The following is a 23682-nucleotide window of genomic DNA, read 5'->3' as shown; positions in this document are numbered from 1 at the left end:
TAAATTATAAATAAGACAGACAATGCACCTAAACAGTACTAGCAATGATAATAAACAATAAATTGCTTTATAAACACTAATATTCACAAAGATATACAAAAAATATGTCACCAAACAAAAAATAAATAAAACAAAAAATTGATCACAAAAACAAACAGTATGCATCCAGTAATAAAAGACTTTAGAATGGAAAAAAAAATATTAATGCAAATGTGTAAACATAATTTGTGTAGTGATTAAGTAATAAACATCTCCTCAAAGTCGCGTCTATTATTACTGGCGTTTCGATGAGGATCAGCACTTATAACTAGTTTATCCCGTCAGACAAACGTCATCGCCACTTATGCTTTGCCCCGCTACTACACCTCTATCCCCCCCTCCCTATTTTTATTTTTGACTATGATAGAGAATTTTATCCTGATTAAGAATCATATAAAAACATAGACCTAAAAACCGAAGAAGAGTTCTCTAATTTGATGAGCATTTCCAATGCCAATAAAGAGGTTTTAACGATTGAAATTTTAACCAATAAAGCTAAAAATAATTTCATAAGTTGTTGTTATTGCCCACTTTCAGGAGAAATTAAAAATTTCAGGTCATTTTTATGTAATGACGTCATTAAAAAAAGTCAACACGAAAATAAATTTATATATGTATTAGGAGATCTAAACTTGGATTGTTTTCAATACCACGTAAATAATAACATTATAATTTTTTATAATGATACTTTTGAAAATGGAGCGGTTCCATTGATTAACAAACCAACCAGAATTACACACTCATCTGTTTCTCTAATTGATAATATTTTGACCACTGATATCTTTAACGATTCTTTAAAAAAAGGAGTAATAAAAAACGACTTATCTGATCATTTTCCTTTTTTCTTTTCTATAAATATAGATAAAAAATTAATATTTAATGAAAAACTAACTTCTTAAAAACGTATTTTTACGAACGATAACCTTGAATCTTTTAGAGAACAATTATCTTTAATTCATTGGAATTTTGTTAATGTTTCCGCTAATGCAAATTTAATTTATAACTCATTTTTCAAAACATTTTACGATATCTGTAACGCTAATTTTCCGGTAATTACTCACAATCTCCATGCTAAAAGTATTAAATCACCATGGATTACAAAGGGTTTGCGTAAGTCTTCTAAAATTAAATAAAAACTATACATTAAATACTTAAAAACTAAAACAAATGAAAACAAAGTTATTTATAAAAATTATGCTAAACTTTTTGAAAACCTAAAAAAAATTATTACATAAATTTACTTGAAAAATTTAAATTAAATTTGAAGCGCACATGGTCAATTATAAGGGAAGCTACTGGCAGCAAGAAATCTTTATCTCACACTTTATCTGATACAATTAGACATAATAATGATTTTATATATGATAAAAGGGAGATTGCGGAAGAATGCAATAAATACTTTGTGTCTGTAGGGCCTAATCTTGCCAAAATAATTCATAAACCTAACAATCCAATTGCTAACTTATATTTCCTTTTAAATTCTTACCTAAACTACTTTGAATTATCTTTTGAAGATTTCAAAAATGCTTTTAAAATGTTAAAGTTAAACAAATCAGTAGGCCCTGATGGTGTCAACGGAAACATTATTATTAGTTCATTTGATGTTTTAAAAGATGTACTATTTAAAATTTTTTTAATTTCAATAAAACAAGGAATTTTTCCACAAAGCCTAAAGATAGCAAAAGTCATACCAATATTAAAAAACGGTGACTCTACCAACATAAATAATTATCGTCCTATTTCAGTTCTTCCTGCGCTCTCTAAAGTTTTATAAAGAATTTTTGTACACCAAAAATATATAATCACCTTACTATAAACAACTTATTATACAAAAACAAATATGGTTTTTAAAAAAATAAATCCACCGAACACGCAATTCTTGAAGTTACTAGAAATATTTCTTACTCATTCGAAAATTCTCAGTTTACTTTGGCTGTTTTCATAGACCTAGCGAAAGCTTTTGATACTATAAATCACAAAATTCTTTTTAAAAAGTTAGAGTGGTACGGAAAAACTGGTAATGTATTAGTTTTGCTGAAAAGTTACCTTTATAATAGAAAGCAATTTGTTTATGCAGATGAAAGTACATCATCTAGTTTGTTAAATGTAACATGCGGAGATCCGCAAGGATCCATATTAGAACCTCTTTTATTTTTAATTTGCATTAATGACCTATTTGAAGCTTCAAATCTAATTACAATTATGTTTGCTGACGATACCAACTTATTTCTCTCTCATAATAACATAATAACATTATTTAACAACATGAACATTGAACTGGCTAAAGTTTCTAATTGGTTTAAATTAAACAATTTATCATTAAATATTGAAAAAACTAAATAGATTCTTTTCCATCCAGCTGGTAAAAAACACCAACTTCTAAAATAATATGCCAAATCTTTTTATTGATGATATTCTTATTAAACGGGTTATAGTGACAAAATTTTTAGGTGTGTATATTGATAAAAGTCTTACTTGGACGACACACATTGCAAATTTATGTAATAAAATTTCTAAGAGTATAGGGATTTTATACATAGCAAGAAGCGTATTAAACAAACATACATTAATTCAATTATATTACTCACTAACTCATTGCCATTTAAGCTATGCTAATATTGCTTGGGGCAGTACAAATAAAGGAAAACTCGAACCTCTTTATCGGCAACAGAAGCATGTTGCACGGCTTATAAATTTTAAAGGCAGTTTTGCTCATGCCAAACCTCTTTTATATGAAATGAAAGTTCCTAATATATACGAACTAAATGTTTTAAATATTTTATGTTTCATGTTTCAATGTAAAACAAATTTATCGCCTATTTCTTTTCAAAATTTATATCTACAAAAAGACAGAAATAAATATATTAAGGAATAATAATTTGATTCGACAACCGTTTCCTCAAACTAATTTTGGAAAATTTTGTATTTCTTTTCGCGGACCATTTTTATGGAACAATGTAATTTTAAATGCTCCAAATGATATTTCTCAAGATTGTACTTTAAATTCTTTTAAATATAATCTTAAAAAACTAATTTTTTCAATTACAAATATATTGATTTACTTTTAAAATATTTTCAAGTTTACTTAATTGTTTTATTCTGTAGACTAATGTTTAACGTGAAAAAAACGTTATTTGTGTATATACTTTTTATATTATTTTAAATTTAAAATAAGTGTTTTAATTCTGCGGTTCTTCTTCGAGTTCTTTACTTCTGCGGTACTTCTTCGAGTTTCCGCGTTCTTTATTATTTTTATTACAAAATCTTTTTATTGTATTTTCTTTCTTCTATTTAGATTTTTTTTTTTTTTTTATTTATAAAAACTGTAAAATGAATTATTAAAAAGTTTTAATAGAGAACAAAAAAAAAAAAAAAAAAAAAAAAAGTTTGATGTTGAAGTGTCAAAAAAATTTACCAAAAGCGCTAATATTCGCCATCTTTTTTATAACATTTTAAAATTTCACTATTTAATTGCGCCGCCTGATTTCTGTAATTTGAAAATAATTAAAATACTCATGAAAACTCCGAAAGTATTCATGAAAATTCCGATGTAAAAAGTTTGCAAAAAACTAAATGTTATTATAAAAACTCTCTCTATAAGAAATGTTTCTGTATTTCCATTTTAAAATTAATTTCGTGTTCTACTTTTTTTAAATTAAAGTTTTGTCTTTGTAATTAGGAATTCTAATAGCTATTGATCTGCTTTAGCCAATTTTCTCACCTCATTTTTTCCAACTCGATGAGCCCTATTGATTACAAATTGATCTTAAATATTTAGCTTTGATTTGGAAAATTCGCGAACTTTTTGCTCACTTTCTTACCAAGTTTCATTAACTTTCTCTTCAACCCAACAAATCTCAAATTTTTTCTGCAGCTTCTGTCTTTAAGTTCTTTTTTTTTTCTTTTGTGATATTATTTTCATTTTTCATACTACTTGTTGATTTTTTAAACTTTTTTCACTTCTTTTTCTCACTCTTTTTCATTTCTGTAAGTTCTACTATCATTTAATCGTTTCTTTTAGTTGTGCTGCTTCAAAATTTATTGCCATTGTAATAAGTTTCATTATTATTGAAAAAAAAAAAAAAAAAGCACAGTAAAACACGTCTGTTTGCGGACATGTTTTTAAGGGGCAACTACCCTCTAAATTTTTATAAAAATAAAAAAAAAAAGATATTTTGATTAATATAGCCCAACATTTTATGCAGCTTTCTAATATGCAAAAAGAATAATATGTTTTTAAAAAATATTGTGCATAATACTTATTATTTTAAACCTAAGTTTAAAAAAATGTTCAAAGCAACGCTCATAACAACAGAGAAAATGTACTTTTTGTGTGGTTTTTTAAAGTTACGGTTTTAAAATGAGATTAAGATTTATATCCTCTTTGCTACCTAACATTATGCTTATTTTTATATACAGACTTCCAAAATACAATTTATTCAAGTCATCAAATCATAATTATAGAACAACATGAATAAAAATGTAAAGAGTTAAATTTGAAGAAACATTATTATTAATAATGGTATGAAGTCTGTTAATTAAATTTATAAAAAACTTAAAATAGCACCAGGGCATTTTAATTTACTTGGTTACAGACTTATTAGCAAGAAATTAGTAAATAATAGAATAAAAATTGATAAAAAGACATTTATTTAAGACATATAAAAGTTCCAAGGTTAAACGTCGTAACTCTCACTTTTTTTTCTTCAAAATATTACTTTATCATGAACTTATTTTTTGTTTTGCGTTTTCCAAGACTTTGTATTTTAAGCAATTGTTAGAAAATTTTTTAAAAGTATATATGCTATCATATTGAAACTTTTAGGGATTGCTGTATTTTATCAATATTTGTGATATGAGTGATGTAGAATTTTTGATAAAACTTCATATTTCAAGTTATTGAGCTTTTTGTATCTTATTTTTGGATTTGCAAACTTAGACCAGTTTTTCAAAGTTACATTATCACTTCGTTGCTCATTCTTTCTTTTTTTTTTACAACGTAAAACCAGTGTTTTTGGTTACTTGAGCTATTTTTATTTGTAACCATAACAATAAGCTACCATTTTACATATGTATCTTTAACGTAAGTTTAATAAGACATGTACTAGAAAAAATCTGCGCGCACATTTATTTAACTATTGTATTTCGATATTGAATGTTATATGAGCAGCCGTGGCGCAGTGGTTAGAGTTCTGGCTCAGTATCCAGAGGTCCTAGGTTCTAGCTCTAGCCCCGCTCTAGCCCAACAAGCGACATTGGCACGGAAGGAGGCATGAACTTCCTGTTAAATGCTCTCCCGCGGTGCTGTGCGATAAGACCGTAAGGAATTCTGGGAGCACCTAAAATAACAACAACAAAAAAAATATATCTATTTTGAAAATACATATATTAATATTCTTAAATTTCACTTAAGAAAGTTTGTGAAGTTTAGTACGTGAGAACGCATTTTGCGTTTTAAAATCGACATCTGCTTTTGCACAGTCTTCGGCTGGACTTTCTTGATTGCTCTTATCGATTTATTTTTAAAGTCTTTAATGTTTTTGGCTTCTTACATTCAACCTTAGTTTTCTTTTTGACAAGAGCCCAATATCTTTTGATAGGATGTAGTTCGGGACGATTTGGTGGATTGCAGTGTTTTTCAACGAAATCTACTTTTTGTTCTTTAAGTCAATTTAAAGTTGTCCCAGAGTAGTGACATGATGATAAATTGAGTTAAAATAACGGGTCACTTGTGCGTGTTATTAAAAACGGCAAAATACGTTTCTTGAGGCATTCTTTTATGTATATTTTGGTGTTAATTGTTCCCGTAGTCACAAAACAAGTGCTTCTTTCACCACATCCACAAATTGCTTGCCAAACTAAAAACTTCCTAGCGAGTTTTTCCATTCCAATGTATTTATAGTTGAATTTAAGTTTCTTGAGAATAATTGCTGAATAATATTGGTGTCCTGGAATAGATCGAAAATATGCAGCACAATAAGTTTCATCGTCAATAATCAAAAAATATTTTTTTGGCACATAGTTATTTAAAAAGCAGCTTTGAACAACAAATTGCAACATTTTCTTGATTTTTATTTTATAAGATTTATTGCCACAATTTTTCTTTACTCTTTGTATAGTGGAAGCACTTGTCTTAAATTTATTCGCTAAAGTTCGAACAGAAATATCCGGTTTATAACGCAATATAAGGCATCTTTCACTTTTTTACCAAGATCTCGTTTAAAAAAAATTTTTTCTTCCACTTCCTGATTTCCTTTTGATTGTACCAGTGTCCTTAAATTGTTTCACAACGCTCTGCACTGTTATCAAAGCGATCTGCAACTATTTAGAAACTGTTTTGTTTGATACACCAGGATTTTCGATGCAAAATATTTTCTCGCTCCTGATCTTGATTTGATGACATTTCAATTAAAACTAATTGTTTTGATAACAGAGTTGTTTTAATTTTGAATAGCACAAATACAATGACATTTTAAAACAATTAGCTATTTAAAATGATGCACGGTTTCTGTAAACACTACATCAGAACAGATTTTTTCTGGTAAATGTCTTATTTACTGTTTGAATCAAGTAAAAATTAGCTAATATGTGTTATTTTAAAATTTGAGGTTTGTTGCCCGTTAAGAGCTTTTTTTTATTTAAATAAGTAGATTATAGATAATAAAAAGATAATAGGTTACAATATATTAATTATATTATCACATAGTATCTATGTTTAAATATTATATCTGTATTATATTATAATGTAGATATTATTTGAATTTTTTTTTGTTTTTCCATAATAATGAATCGTTAACTAAAATGTATATATTTTTTATTACAAAATAATAAATATTTTTTAACTTTATAATAACTTTTAAATATTTTACAACTTTATAAACTATTTCAGGTTAAAATATATAGCTAATATAATAACAATTACATATATATATATATATATATATATATATATATATATATATATATATATATATATATATATATAATATATATATATATATATATATATATATATATATATATATATATATATATATATACAGTCGCGAGCAGTAAATTGTACACAGCAGTAATTTTGGTTACTTTTTATCTTTTCGTCTCGTAATTCAATGGTTACATATTCTGTATTTTTTATTTCATAACCAATCTATAACTAAGATAAGATATTAATGTAATATACTTCAAATAATAATACAAATTATTAAAACTTATTTAAGTTCAGGTACAAAGAAATAGAAAACATAGATATTTACTGCTGTGTACAATTCACTGCTCGTGAATTGTACACAGCAGTAAATTTCTATGTTTTTATTTCTGTTCTTTTAATTTTGTTTTTTTTATTACATTTTAAAAAAGCATATTTTTTTACGTTTTTTAAACACTAATATATATAATATTAAAAAATTGATAACGATCGTTGTTAAAAAGTAAAAAAACGCGGGGACTTGTAGAAGACTTTACGGTCTTGTTGTCGAGTACCGCTAAGAAATGTACGTGGTAATATTTATAAGATATTTACAAGATAAATAATAAGTTATTAAATTAGGAAAATTTTTTGAAATTCTTAGAGCGAATTATGTATAACCGAATTTTAACTTTTCTAAATATAAATAATATTCTATATAATAAACATATTGGATTTCAGCCAAGGAATTCAACTAACCATGCCATTAATAATTTTGTTCAGAATATATATCTAAAGCATTTGACATATTTAGAATGGCTTAAAAGTAATCTAAACAAAAAAATAAACAATACATAGCACACGAAGAAGTAAAAACTGATCACTTGACTATAACTTGCGGTGTTCCCCAAGGCTCAATTCTGCTTCCATTTTTGTTTCTTATTTATGTAAACAATTTTCATAAGTTTTCAATATTTTAAACTTTTTTTGCAGATGACACGAACTTAATTTATTCTAATGGAGATGTCAACATTTTATTTAAAATTGTAAACAAGGAATATTTAAATCTAGCGGAATTGTTTAAGGCAAACAAATTGTCCTTAAATTTAAATAAAACTAAGAATATTTTTTTATATAGAATTCTCGATAAAGAAAATATTCCATTAAAACTTCCTGATTTTTTTGGCAACTCTAAAATAAATAGAGAGTTATCATTAAAGATTTTAGGAGTGGTATTTGACAAAAAATTGACATTGAGAAAACACATAAGAACGATAGAAGATAAAACTTCAAAAAATATTGGCATTCTATACAAAACTATGCAATGATTAAACCAAAACTGCTTTAAAATCTTAAATTTCTCCCTCATACATTGTTATATAAACTATGCAAATATTGCATTGTGCAGCTTTAATGTAAGCAAAGTTAAAAAACTGCTTAGTAGACAAAAACACGCTGTCAGAATTATTTTAGGTGCAGGTTGATTCACATATTCTAAAGAAATATTTGGAAATCATCACATACTTAATGTTTTTCAGTTAAACCTTTATCACATTCTTATATTCATGTACAAATTTCATAATAATGTAACTCCTATAATAATTAGTACATTTTTCAATAAAATTAATCACGTGTACCCTGAATATTTTCAAATTGCAATTATGAGCAACCTAAAATGCACTACTTGATTACTAAAATTGCTATTGCCATGAGGGGTCCTAAATTATGGAACACTTTATTTAATAACCAGTTGAAAAATTGTTCTTCACTTTTTCTATTCAAACAAAAACTCAAACAAAACCTTCTTAACGATGTTAATGAATTAAATTTTTTTAAGATTCTTTTTTTTTTAATTTTTAACTTTTTTTTCATTTTTAACAATTATCTTATTAACTGGTCTTTAATTTAAATTTTCTTTAAATTATCCTATTAACTTATTTTTAGTTTTTAGGCGTAACCATTTTTTTATTAAAAGTATTGACTTCATATATATTAAATACTTTCATTTTAAATAATAGAGGCTTGGCATAAGTTTAACAGTCTTTAAAATAAATAAGACGTACCACATGCTAATGCTGAACACGTTTTCTTTATTGTGGAGGAGGAGGAGGGTGGAGGAAGGGAGCCTTTTCATCTAGACAATAATGTTTAGTCTTTACAAACTATTCTAGAATATTTAGAAATTTTAGTTTGAGGAAAACTTTCCTTTATAAGGGCAACGAGAATCCCACTGTAGTAGCAATGTTTTTATTAGTGGTTTTCATTATCGTTTTGAAGTTAATATTGCTTCAATATCGCATTACTTTAAAGATTTTATCAATCTTTAGTGATTTTTTTTTCAATGGGGAAGCCAAACAAAGAAACATGTGTTTGTCGTTTCCTCTCCGGTGGTATTACCATTGCTTTTCTGTGAAGCGTAGATTTATTTAAAAAGTGTTGATACCAGCACATATTAGGCGCTTTTTCAAGCAGGGTTAGCTTCGTATTGTTGATTTGTATTACAATTGACGACAATTTTATGTTTAAAACTACAGTATCTCTAAATAGTTTTTAAGGTTTAATTCTTCCAAGGCCGTTATGTTTATTTTTGCACTAAAATGTTCATATTGCACTGAAGAGCGCATAATAGTGTTGTGTTTAAAGTTTTTTTGTTCTTAAAAGTTTGCTTTTTCTGTCTAAGCATAATTATTTAGTTGTTGTTTGGGGTATTTGTTTCGTTTTACTTCGACAAAATCTTCGTTGTGTTTGCTTTAATCTAGCATTATCTCTAAAATTATAGCACAATGCAATCGAACTTTTTTAATTATAAAAACTTTTTCATTAGTTAAATAGCAAACACCCAGCTGCAGTTATAAACAGATATAATTTAGACCAATATTTAGCAATAATTAGTCGATTTCTGTTTGATTATAGTTTTTCACTTTTTTTTATAAATTCGATAACTGCACGTTTATGCACCTAATATTTATATATGCTTTTAACAAACACAGCAATTATCTATTAAATGTATTAAATATAAAGCGCAGGAAGGCAAGGAAAACTTAAAAATGCCTTTGGAAAGTCACACAATAGAAAAATGTATTTCATTTTTCCAGGACTTTCTGGTTTTTAAAAGTTTTCAGGGCTTTTCAAAAATTCATAAATATAAAAAAAAAGCTTCTTCAAAATGTATAATACTTTTTATTTATTGAAGCAGGAGAACAGTTTTATAAAAAATAACTACAAAAAAAGTAAGGATTCAACGATGTTTATGCTTTTATATCATAATAATAACAATAATAATAATAATAATAACAATAATAACAATAATAATAATAATAATAATAATAATAATAAAAAATTATTAGTGCGCCGCAAGTAATACAGTTTTATTTATTTATAGCTTTTATTTGCTGAGGAACTGTATATGCATTCCTTAAAGTTTATACTTAGTTCTAGTAATGCGCCGTGGCGCAGTGGTTAGAGCGCTTGCTTTTAAAGCAGGAGGATCCAGGTTCGAAATAATATCTGGATATATTTTCGTGTCACGGTAAGGAAGGAGGTATGAACTTCCTGGTTAAATGCACTTCCACGGTGCTCTATGACAAGACCGTTAAGACTTCTTGGAACACCAAAAAAAGAAAAAATTAAGACGTACTCCTTTTAGAACTCACTTCTATTTTCTTATTCTACATACTTTCCTACTTAGTAATTTTACTAATAAATTCTTTCCGGTCTCGCCATTCCAGGAAGGGGAGCTGGATGCCATTTCTCGTTTTTTCAAAATTGTCGTCGTATCATTCTTCCAAGTTTAAGAGGTTTTGATTAAAAGGATGTTTGGTTTTTCGGATCAATTGATATGTTTCATAGAATTGATGGAAATGTTGAAAGGATCGGTTCTTTGTCTATAGCGCAAAGGTTAAGCTACGAAATATAAATAATGAAAAAATTTAATAGAATTTAATATAAATGTATTATAGAATTTAAAACGTTTGAATAAGTAGAGTCATGATCAGTAAAAACAAACCGGCGAGGAACCTCTTATGCTACTCGCAATACCAATCCGTGGAAACAGCGTTAAAAACGTTGTGGTTTAGATGGAAATAACCTAGGAAACATAAAGAATGGGAAAAAAAGGAGAGTTATCGTTACCTTTTCCAGCATTAGAATCTCTAACTCATGTTAGACATTCCCATGTTAAGCAACGTGGTAATATCGATGCAAAGCAATGGGTTTTTAAGTAAAAGTGAGCAACACAAGACTTGAACTCGGTTGCTTAATTCATATTGCTTTTCTTTACGATACACCATCATAGTAATAAAGAAAATATTTACTAATATAAATTTAAAGTTAGTAAATAAAAATTAGTTATATAAAGTTTACTTTGTTTTTGTGGATAGATTAATGCCATTAATGATTTAATAAAAGATTTATTTTAAAAAAGTAAATATTCGAAAGTATATATTTTTTTAATCACATAAATATTTACTTTTTCCAATAATAGACCAACTCTTCGTTAAAAAAAAAATTGGAGTATTCATTAAAAATAATGTTGGTATAACTAAATATATATATATATATATATATATATATATATATATATATATATATATATATATATATATATATATATATATATATATATATATATATTATATATATATATATATATATATATATATATATATATATATATATATATATATATATATATATATATATATATTAAAAAATAATGTTTGTGTAGCTTATATAAAATAATGTTGCTATAGCTTTAAAGTCGTAACTCCAATGAAAAATTTGCGTTATTGTACCATGTTTTAATTCTGATACAAAAGAACGTTTAAATTTAAACTTAATATAAGGTGTTTTAAAAAAAGTAAAATCTAACGTGGTAATAATGTTGTAACAAACGTTAAACCACCTTAGACTTTGTTGGTTGTTGTTGCTCCAACGTAGGATCGACATATTTCTACAATAGGATTTTAAAAGGAAACCGAGCTATTGTTGTCGAAAGTTGGTTACTACAAAATACGTAACACAATGACTTTTGATAGGTAAGAACGCGTTCGTATAAAACGCATTATATTTGAAATAAATAAGAAGATTGCGATGTCAGTGCAAAGTGTAAATATTATTTAAGAACACGGAAAATCAAAAATGATTCTAAGATCACGTTATCAAAAACCGTTTAACAATACAATAAAAATAAACAATTATTACAAAAAAAACATAGTGCCATGGACACACCGGACACTTACCAGATGGCTACGGAGTTCTAAGAAAATTTCCGAAAGATATATAATTTGAAAGAAAAAAAAATGGTTGGCCTCTATCATTGAATTCCTTTCATATCCCAGAGATTTTTGATCTTTGCAATAACAACGCATACGACGCACAGTGGGACAAAATCCTGATTTTGTGGCCAAAATTCCCAAATTACCTACATAAGGGTTTTCGAGGTCACTGATTAGGAACCTGAGGTCAGATTTAAAAAATTCATATTGGCGGCTCCAATATGGCGGCCAAAACTGTTCATATGTTGAAAATATGAAATCTCATGTAGTTTGGTTTTCAAGGTCATTGCTAATGATTCAGGAGTTAAATTATTTTCAAAATTATACTATTAATAAAAAAACAGAAACTTGTAATTTTAATTTAATTTTTTTTTTTAAATTGGTAAAAGATTAACTCACATATATGTAAAAAAATTGTTTCTTTAATCCTAGTAACAAAAATCACGTATGTCATATTCATCAATGTTCGAATCATTCAATTCGGAATCTGATATTGAACCACTTGTATCTAAATCAAAATTGTTCCTTGTCTCTTGTCTGGTGACTTCTGGTTGTTTTAATAAATGTATAGCTTCTTGATGTAGAGATTTTACCGGTCTCTGGGGCAATTTCCTGATGCTCAAGAGAAATGGATCTGATGTTAATAAGAGCCTGTTAAAAATGTCTCTCATATTCGATTCTCTTGAGCATTTTCTTGAATGATGTAATCTGAAGTTTTTAATGTCCTTATTGCATGACTCTTGGGCATCTTCAGAAAGTTGTCCAATCGGTAAAAGGGCATACTTTACAATTTCTGCTCCATGGATCAGCAATTTATGTACAGATGTAGGCATGTAATACCACGGATGTAAAGCAACAAATAAATGGGTGGTATTTACACAATAGTCTTTGAATTTTTCATCATCTATATCAAACCCGCTCGAAATTACCTGCAAAATAACATGAAATTGGTGAATTAATTTTTCATCGACTCCTGTTATTTCAGCAGATATAGCAGCATTTTGAAAAAAGCGGCGCGTTGTATTTCCATCGTTAGAGCTTCCATATCCTCGCTTTGGTCGATCAACGATAAGCCCCAGTTTTATCCTAAATTGAGTCTGTATTTCTTCCTTACGTATTTTCATATTCTTTTTATCTTCCTCTCGACGAGCTTGCCACTTTTCAGTTGATAGCTTATACGACAGATGCAAACAGCACTCGAAAAAACGAATCCATGCATGCAATGTAGATATGCCAAACCTTAAATTATCTGTTGTAATATCCATTTTTATAATGTTGTTGATGTCATTAAAGTCTTTAGAGGAAGCTTTGCACAGGAAGCAGCGTTGTGTAGAAGTGGTACCAGTTGCTGCATTACAGACTTTACCGTCTATCATCGTAAATGACATACAATAAGTTACTGAAATGGATTTTCCATTTTGTTTATTAGCATATGGTGCAAGACCCTCAATCTGCAGTTCAATGTCAGTAACTTCTTTCAATGTTGACTGTACATCTCCATGTACAAACTGCAATCGTATTGGTCTGCAGAATCGCGGAGATGATGGTCTAGGATTTTTCCACACAATAGTTGCTTCACCCGTCTTGTGGTTGTTGTGTATTAATTGTAAAGGTATAAGAGAAGTATAAAAAATGCTTTTATCAGATTTTCCAGTCTCAGTAAGTTTTTGTTTATAAACACTTTGACCGCTGCTTCCATCACATCCCCATTTACAGTAAAGTACTAATTTTTGCAGAATTTCCGGATTTAGAGTATCAATGACATCAGTCTGAAGTTGTATAATTCTAGATGTGGTATGATCAAGTAAAGCCTGTAGTTCAATCTGTGCGCACGACTTACTAACAGTTGTGTACACAACTGATGGATAACAACGTTTTTTTGCTTTTTCTACTTCAAGGTATGATGGGTATAATTTGCATTTATGTGCTCTAGCTACATTTCTTGATAGTTGATAAGAGTGCTTTGATTCTCCTTTCTCGATCATTAAAGAAAGTGCTTCATCTGGGGTTAAAGGTACTTCATTTTGTGAACTAACAGCGGATATATATTTTGAGGCTCTTGTTGGGGTTGTTAATGTGACATCTTTAACAATTTGAGCAGCGTGTACTTGACCAGAAGTCATTAAACTCATTTGAGCAGCATATGTCAATTCTTCTGTAGAAAAAGTAGAACGTACTTCTTGAGTCTTTCGCCTCTTTGATCTTTCACTAGATGAAGCAAAGGATTGCGAAGGTCGCCAACATGTTCCTTTTTTATTATCACTCTTCACAATCTTCTCAGGTGTTGTGCATTCAGTATTGGATAATTTTAAAACTTGTACGGTGCCCTTCAACCATTCTTCATTTTTTTTCAGAAAAAAATCTTCATGCTGCTCTCCATCTCGATCGAAAATTTGAAAATAACCGTTATAATGACATTTCATCCTCGCCTACTTGTATCATATGTTCCGTTTTTTTGAAAATCGCATCTGTCAAAACATCAATGATGAATTTATATTCATTTTTTAAACTGTCTTTCACCATAAAGAATATATCTTTTCTTGAAAATTCCATATTTGAAGATTTGGAAGACTCTGTAAATAAAAATACAGTAATAACTGCTGAAAGTTCTTTGAGGACTATTTTATAAAACTTTGAGGTTATCATAAAACGGAATGAGAAGTAACTTTTAAAGCATATATTTAAAATAAAAAATTATTGCATTAAAATGTAATTAGTGCTATTAAATAATGTTAATTCACTAATTTCCATGACCATTAATGCGTGGTGCGCCATTAATCTATTAACATAGTTTAATGTCGCATCACGCATTCCTCCATAAAAACTAGTCTCATTATTAAAATGGCACTCAATGGCAGCCAGTTTTTTAATATGTTATATTTAACACTATACACGATCAGTTCCTTGTCAAAAGAAGGTGGATAACCGCGGTTAAATTTTTAAAACGACATTAAAAAATGGATTTCAGATAAAAAATTTACAATTTTTTATGTTTACTTTTCGCGCGATTTAAATATGAAAAAAATTAAAATTAGCAATAACAGTGCATAACCCTATATTCTACATGCCTCCAGAAAGTGATTCCATTTTGCCGAATTCTAATTGAAATTGTTTCTTCAGTTTAACAGCACTTTAAAACAAGCAAGAATTTTTCGACGTGTTCACTTGTTTAGTGCATACCAAACGGAGGCTAAATGTCAACTGACGCCCAGGCCACTCTAGAGCAGGTATATACCTGCCCTGTTCGGAATTTTGTTCTAGGACTATCTGTAAACAAGATCTGAACGTAAAAAGACGAAAATATAAAACTCAAAAATTTGACTTTTGGCCTCGAAATCGGGATTTCGTCCCACTGTGCGACGTATCGCAAACTGGACGTTTTTATTTAACGACTTGAAAAAACTATTGCGTTCGAACATAATAGTGAAGAAAGAAACAATAGAATAAATAAATCAAGAAGTTCATAAACACCATTTTGAATTCCATTTCCATTCTGAATCATCAAAATCCATTCGATCTTGAAAATATTTTTCAGTTATATTTTTATAACGTTATCAAGCATCTCTATTCTTGGCGTATGCGTAATATATAGAAAACTTATACATAAAGCTAAACTAATAATTATAAATACTTGAAAATAGTTATAATAAAGAACTAAAAGAGAATTTACAAAAAGAAAAACGTAATGAAATTAATAAAATACAATGGAATAATAATTGAAAATAATTTAAACAAAAATAAAAAAGAATTTCAATAACGTTATAAAAATAAAACTGAAAAATATTTTCAAGATCGAATGGGTTTTGATGATTCAGAATGGAAATGGAATTCAAAATGGAATTCGTTTCGATGAATCTTGAATTAATGTTTTTTTTCAAGTTTGTTTGTTTATAATGTTTTATATAACAACTTGTATTTGTTAGCCAAGCGTACCCCACAATAAAATATTTATGAAGTGTTAGTCGACATTATTCTTACTTTTCAATAATAATGTATAAATAGAACTTATTTACGACTTTTATTTTTCAGTTCGTTGTTTAAACTTTTTGTTTTTTATATAACTTTTTAATTTAATTGCAAATCTTAAATTCCTCTTTGTTTTATAATAATAATTTTTTTTTATAAACGAGACTTTCATTATAAATATCCGTTCCTAAAAGTGATGATTATCTTAAGTGACGTTAAGATTTAGTGCACTGATTAATTACTTATTCATTAACTATAAAAATTTAATATTATAATTTATAATAAGTTATTATAAATAATTAAGAATACTTATTAGAAAACTAAAAAAAAGCTGATGAAATATAATGAGTGAGCGAGAAAATCTAGATAAATGTCCAGGAAAGAGAAAATCTGAAGAAGCTCGTCGCATAGAAGCATAAGAAAAAAAGAGAGAACTTATGTCCAGTTTACCAAAAGTTATGAGCTGTTTCTATCCTATTTACCCAATCAAAAGGCATGAATCCTTTTTAATTGTTCTTAAAAAATTCCTAAATTTTAATACGTCAGGAAAAATCAGAAAGATTTTGCAAACCAGACCCTTCTCTAGTTCCTAATGAAACTCAAGATAAAAATGCTAACACTTTGGTCCACGAGTCACACAAAGTGCAGAGGCAAGGGCGTGATGACGACTACATTGTTCTTAAATGATGACTCCGTTTAGCCTAAATCAAATAGCAATCAAAGTAATAATGATTTCAACGATTCTGCTAATTGAAACTGTGATAAGTTGGAGTTGATCAACCATATCTTGTCAATTCCATTTAAAACAAATATAGAAAAAATTGAATTCTCATCCTCAGAGTTCCGTAATTCTGAAGGCAAACTCTATCGAGCTCATTCGAACATGTTTATAGAACGGAAATTAACTAAGGAAGAAATATACAAAAAAGCTTTAACTTTCAAAAGAAAACAGTAGCATGTTGTCTGTACTTTGCAATTTTTTTTAGAAAATAGAAGAGCAGCTTATGTGAAAAATAAGGATTCCGACACTGAATATATGCCAAAACCTCCTTCCGTAAACATTAGCAAACAATCGAAGTTATCAAGCATCTCTATTCTCGGTGTATGCGTAATATATAGAAAACTTATACATAAAGCTAAACTAATAGTTATAAATACTTTAATTGAATCAGATTTAACTATCGTGTAATATAACTTATCGTGTGATATAACTTAATAATGTAAACGTAATAATGCTGCAGAAATTATTTTCAAAATAAAAAATAGTTTAGTGTTTTAATTATTGTTCATTCTCAGAGGATTATCATTCCGCGGATTAGGCGAAAAGCTTGGATCCATACGCATTAGAAACTATATTGGATGAATTAAGCTATTAACAAAATTTGATTCTTTTCACCGTCAACACTTGATAACTCATGAAAAAAAAAAAAAAAAAAGAAGCACGTCATACTTCTCTTTTGGAATTTATAGGTAATATGACCATCCTTAAGTACCATGCGAAAGTACTTTGCGAAACTAAATGTAAGTAAATTATATATTTTTATATGAGTTATGTAAAGTAATTTACGCTTAAAAGTAATTCGCGTTTTTACATCAAAATAAGTAAAAGTGCTAATCTTCCTATAGACGTACCAGGGTGCTAACAATTTTTTGTATAAATAAACATGGTTAATATTCATACATCAACTAAAATACATTGTAAAATAGTGTGTGTATATATATATATATATATATATATATATATATATATATATATATATATATATATATATATATATATATATATATATATATGTATATATAAATATATATATATTTATATATATATATATATATATATATATATATATATATATATATATATAAATATATATTTATATATATATATATATATATATATATATATATATATATATATATATATATATATATATATATATATAAACTATTTTACATTGTATTTTAGTTGATGTATGAATATTAACCATGTTTATTTATTTGGCAAATTTGGCAAACCTTGAAAATAAAATCATGTCAAACGAAAAAAAATGATGGAAAAAAAGTCATGTCTTGAAAACAAAATTACTTTAAAATTAAAAAAAAGAGATAAGAACCAGAGGTAAGAAGTCAATTTTTTTTTTATTTTAATTTCTTACTTATTTAAAACTTAACTGGTTTCTTACCTCTTTTTTTAATTTTAATGTAATTTTGTTTTCAAGATATGATATTTTTTGCATCATTTTTTTTCGTTTGACATGATTTTATTTTCAAGGTTTGCCAAATTTGTTTTCATTTCTCTCTTGTTTGATATGATTTTGTTTTCAAGAATAGTTACTTTTGCTATCTTTTTTTATTTATTTGAAAAACTATTTTCCATCTTATTTAACATTCTTCTCTTGTTTACTGCGACTTTGTTTTCAAGACTCGTCATTTTTGATACAGCTAATGAAAGATGATTATGTGTTGACGAATTAGTGTGAGCATCTTGTTCTTTTCGGATTCCCTGAGTCATAATAAATATCAACACAATAAAATATAATTACATTATAGCATTTATAATATAGTAATATCCATTGAAAATTAGGATTGCATTGTCTTTATTGCTTATATGAACATTATATTGCTTTATAAACATTACTATAATGCTCCAGGTGTGCATACGTAGCTCCTTGCAATATTCTGAGGATATTGTTAGACTAGGAATCGAATACAACATAAAGTTTAAGGCGTGCAGACCGCCATATTTATTTCAAGTAATAATAACAACACTAGGCATGTGTTTATTATGCTTAACACGGATATTACATCTTCCTTCTATAAATTTTTTTTTAAAAGATGTGTGTATATATCATATAGTTAATAAGGTCTTTATACTATACACAGTTAAATGAAGTCCCTCAAGTAGGCAGATCTGTTTTTAGTCGTTGACAATCAACGCCCGGCAGGCTGTGGTTGAGTCAATAGAGTTTCAGCTCGCGTTCAGAGTTAAGGAACTCTGCACTGTTGTAGAGGTTTTTGTCGACAATGTGATAAAACAGTTATACTAAGTTTTCGTGCAATAAGTTTTTTGTATGATTTATTCAAATTTATCTGGACAAATCGCTTTGGTTCTATTAGAATATTTTAGTAAGGACTTTTTTTTTATAAGAATTATTTTATCTCAATCTATCTGGTACATTAATTCAAACCTTTCTATATTTTAATCAAACCATAATAAAACTATTATGTATGATAGTTTATATGTAAGTATAGTTATAGAGCCGTAAGTATACTTACCGCTCTTTATAAGATTTTTTAAACTATTTTAGAAAAAATAGGTCTCTACTTAAAATAGGTTGCCAAACCTATTATATATAGATATTGTTGTTATATAACAATATATGGTAATGTTAGACCAAAATAAAGTTATTTATAAACGCAACAATATAAAATATTATTGCATATCACTGTTTTTGGCGCTTCAACACATTCTATATAAAACCATTCCTTGCATAACCCACATTGTATCATTGTTTTTTCATTGCTTGGCATTCTGCAATTGCAATATATATCTAAAAACTCAACCTTTGAAAATTGTTGCAAAACTCACTGCAGCTTTGATGGAAACTGTGTCAACTCTAATTTTTCAAATGACTTTAACAAATGTTTTCTCATATCTTCCTGTGTGTACTTTACAATGGATGGATCTCTGCCAAAGCAAAGTTCACAAGCATTTGCAAGTGCAAAAAGTCCACAGTCATCTGAACCTAACAGATACTGAACATTTACATATTCAATTTTAATTTTGTTAGAGGTAGAGCACAAAAGACCAGCAACTGTGTTCTTTAGCAACAATGTCAACTTATTATTGAAACTGTCATAAACCCTGACAGTCCCCTGTGTGCAGCCTAGTGTTGCTATAGTAATCCAATGCATACCGTTGTAATTCAGACACTGAATAAACTCCTAATCTTTCTGAATCTCTAAACTATTTGTGAGCTGTAAAATGGGATCTTGAAACCCTGATAAATGAGGAAAAGCATTTTTAAGCATTTGCATTCCAGCATAAACGATTGTGTTATTTAGCCATCCACCACTAATCAAAATACTTTTATCATCTACTGAAAGTATTATTTTTTTAGTTTAAAAAAGACCAATAGAAACTGTCTCTTCTTCTGTATTTGCTTCTTCATCAAGACAAATACGTTCTTCTGGAAAAGCTTTTTGTCTGTTTACACATATTCTATTTGGGTGGCATGATTTTTGCATGCCACAGAACTGTTTGCAAGTGCATCTTTTTGTAACACACCTATTTTTGCATGAACAAACCAAATTATTTTGATAGATTTCATCTTCTATTTTTACTTCTGAATATGTATCATCAACAGCGGAACAATTTATATTTTCTTTGGAGCACTCATGAGCATAGTTTAATTCATCTACTGAAGGTGAGCCATTACCAGAAATGCATCATTTTTGAGGAGTTTCATTTAAATCCTCAAAATTATTATTATTTGATTTATTTTCTGATATAGAGTCTGATGATTCAATAAAGACTGAGGAATCTGGAGAAATCACTTCATCATTAAAACATTGATTATCAAAACTTTCTTCATTAGAAGAGCTATAATCAACCAAATATGTTTTGCAATTTTGTAAAGTAGGGTCTAAAGGTATATAAATTTTGAGATTACTGCCAGTAGCACGAATTGTAACACCTTTATTATTTTGAAGTTTGTATAACCCATGAGGAAGGCAACTAAGTATTTTATATGGGCCTACAAATCTATTATTTAATTTGCCTCCTATAGTTTTTTTACGTATATGATTTAATTATAGTGCTAATGAATTGACTATACAGACTCTAGGTTTTGAGTTCGGTTTTGTCATAATTTTTTTTTAGCTTACTTGAGCTTTTAAAATATTTTGTTCAGCCTCTTCCAACACTAAATTATATTCACTTTTCGCCATGTCAGGCTCCTTTAATTTAAAATAACTTGAACTTAATTCTTCTAAAGATTCTGTCTGGAAATCTTCATCAATTGGAAGATATGCTTGTTGACCATACATCAGTTAAAATGGTGTGAACTTTGTAGAGTCATGACAAGATGTATTGTACGCAAATGCACAGGTATGTAGAAAAATACTTCATTGTTCCCTTTTAGAGGATACATATTTGACTAGCATATTCTGCAAATTTTGATTAAATCTTTCATTGAGTCCATTAGCCTTAAATTAAAAAAATTTGTTTTATAATTTAAATAATTTAAGCTAATTGATCCAATTGACTAAATAACTTGAGATATTAATATCGTATTTCTTTATTAACCTATTTAAGAACTTTTTTAAATTTAACTTACTTGTGGGTGATATGGTGTTGTGAGCCTTTTCTTTATATCAAGCAATACATTAAGTGTATTATTAAGTTCATTACAATACTCAGCCTCATTATCTGACAGCATAACCCTTGGCACTCCAACCTCATGAAAACCTGAATGATAGACTTACTATTAAAGTACTATATATATGCACACCATGATGTTACATAGATGCTAATAAACATTAGAGACGCAAAAATCATTAGAACATATGATTTATTTAATAAGATAAAATCAAGATTCTAAATTCAATTAACTATATCTAAGAGTAATAACAATAAGCCTTTATCAGATACACTAAGTATTCCAAATCTCTTTTCAAGATCATCTTTTGATCTCTTTAGAAAGATGTAAGATTATCAGATTATTTTATCTCTATTTAAGTTTTTTTTTTTTTTATTAATGTTTAAGATATGATCAGAAATTATGAAAGAAAGTGGTGGTGAAATGAAGTGGCTAAAATCGGGAAAGAAAAGTATACATGTCAGGGAATTTTAAGGCTGTTTGGAAATATAGAATATAAAAAATGGAAACAATTAGGACCCAATAACATGATATACAGAAAGGTAGCATTTAGCTATGGATGCTAAAACAATAACAAAAATAAAAATGTAATACCTTGAATATACATCTTGCGAATGTAACTGCTATTTTGTCTTTAGTGGGTATTACTTCAACCCACCTTGAAAAATAGTCACTAATAGTTAAAATACATTTACAATCATCTTCACTAACTGGACTGAGTGGGCCAACAAAATCTATGCCAAGAGCCTTCACCTTTGTTGGGTGCATCTCTGGTTTCCCACAGTTTAACTTTCTATTCATTCTCTGGGATACATCACATGATATAAGCTTAAGCAGAATTTAAAATGGTATAGCAATACCTTATTATAATTATTAGGAAAGAATCATAACTTTCTGATAATGCATAATACAAAATCTAATTTACCAACTTATGGACATTTTTTACCATTTCGTCCCACATGAAACGCTATTTTATCCTACCCAATGTTCTTGTTTTACCCATATGGCCAGAAGTAGGATGGACATGGCAAGCAACTAATATTTTTTCTTTCATCATGATTTATGATGTATTTCAGAAGTAGTTCCTTTTAAAAAAACATCACATACAAGTATTAATTCAATATCTTTATATAATTTATTTTAATATACCAATTTATGATAATAAAATGATCTCATAATTATTCATTTTTTAAACTACAAGTCACACCAATTACAATTGCTTGTCTTTTTTTAACTTATTTTATTATATTTAGATATTAAAATTATGCCATCAATAATGCTATGGCAAAAATACTGACAAAAATAATAATTAATTAAATTTGCAAAGCAGAAATAAAAACTAAAATTCTAAACTATTTTTTTTTAGCTATATCGCCATTTTATATGTATGTTAATTTATAATTCATTTCTTAATTTAAATTTTAGCATGCAGCAATTTGAAATTTACGCTAAATTTTATGATTTTGGCTAAATAATAAATTTTTTATTCTGCTAAATTGTAGCAGATTAAAATATTCATTAACATTATCATTAATCTATATTTAAAATCTTATAAAAAGATAAAAATTATGTACAAATAATGGGTTATAATATTTATTTTAGAATAAATAATTATTATAAATAAATGCTGATAATCCAAGCATCGAATTATCAATATTTGTATATTACCTTGCTACCAATATTTATATATTACGGAGTTAACTCGATAAAAGAAAGACAAGGTAATTACCTTGTGTTTCTTTTACCGAGTTAACTCTGTTACGTAACTAGTTACCTTGTTTTTCTTTTAATACTTATATAGTAATTCCCCTCCTTCAGAAATTATAAACTTCAAAGCCTTTTTCTAATTATTCTTTTTTCGCCATCTAAACTTCTATTAGGGTATTACTTATTAGTTAAATAAGTAAAAAAATTTTTAACGAGCTCGTCTTCCATGATAATTTAAAAATATATACACAGATGCAAACTAAATTTTTTTATACGAACCAATTTTTTCTAGCTCAGACCAATTTTTTCAGAAAAAAATTATCCGGGTGGATATATATTTTTTGAGAAATTTAGTTCGGGGTCATTTTTCATCGGCGGACCAATATTATCGTGACAGAACACAACTGTT

General features: G+C 27.7%; 1 protein-coding gene across 1 annotated transcript; it reads right to left on the bottom strand.

Annotated features, from left to right (window-relative positions):
• Window positions 1–21312: 21312 nt before the first annotated feature.
• LOC136083323 (uncharacterized) lies at window positions 21313–22515 on the bottom strand. Its single transcript, XM_065802720.1, has 4 exons — window positions 22492–22515; window positions 22256–22394; window positions 21525–21655; window positions 21313–21393 (listed from the first exon to the last, which is right to left on the bottom strand). The coding sequence occupies exons 1-4, from the start codon at window positions 22513–22515 to the stop codon at window positions 21313–21315; spliced, it is 375 nt and encodes a 124-aa protein (XP_065658792.1).
• Window positions 22516–23682: the final 1167 nt, after the last annotated feature.

The sequence above is a fragment of the Hydra vulgaris genome, chromosome 08, assembly GCF_038396675.1.
Source record: "Hydra vulgaris chromosome 08, alternate assembly HydraT2T_AEP".
NCBI classification, from domain to species: domain Eukaryota; kingdom Metazoa; phylum Cnidaria; class Hydrozoa; order Anthoathecata; family Hydridae; genus Hydra; species Hydra vulgaris.
The sequence above is the reverse complement of the archived record's forward strand: the minus strand, read 5'-3'. Positions and strand labels throughout refer to the sequence as shown.

Excerpts from the sequence above, each read along its gene's own strand:
- LOC136083323 (XM_065802720.1), bottom strand. The coding sequence starts at position 22,515 with ATGGTAAAAAATGTCCATAAGTTG. Across the intron at positions 22,395-22,491 it reads TAAAAAATGTCCATAAGTTG|CTTATATCATGTGATGTATC; the intron begins GTAAATTAGATT and ends ATTCTGCTTAAG. Across the intron at positions 21,656-22,255 it reads TAGTGAAGATGATTGTAAAT|GTTTTCATGAGGTTGGAGTG; the intron begins GTATTTTAACTA and ends TCTATCATTCAG.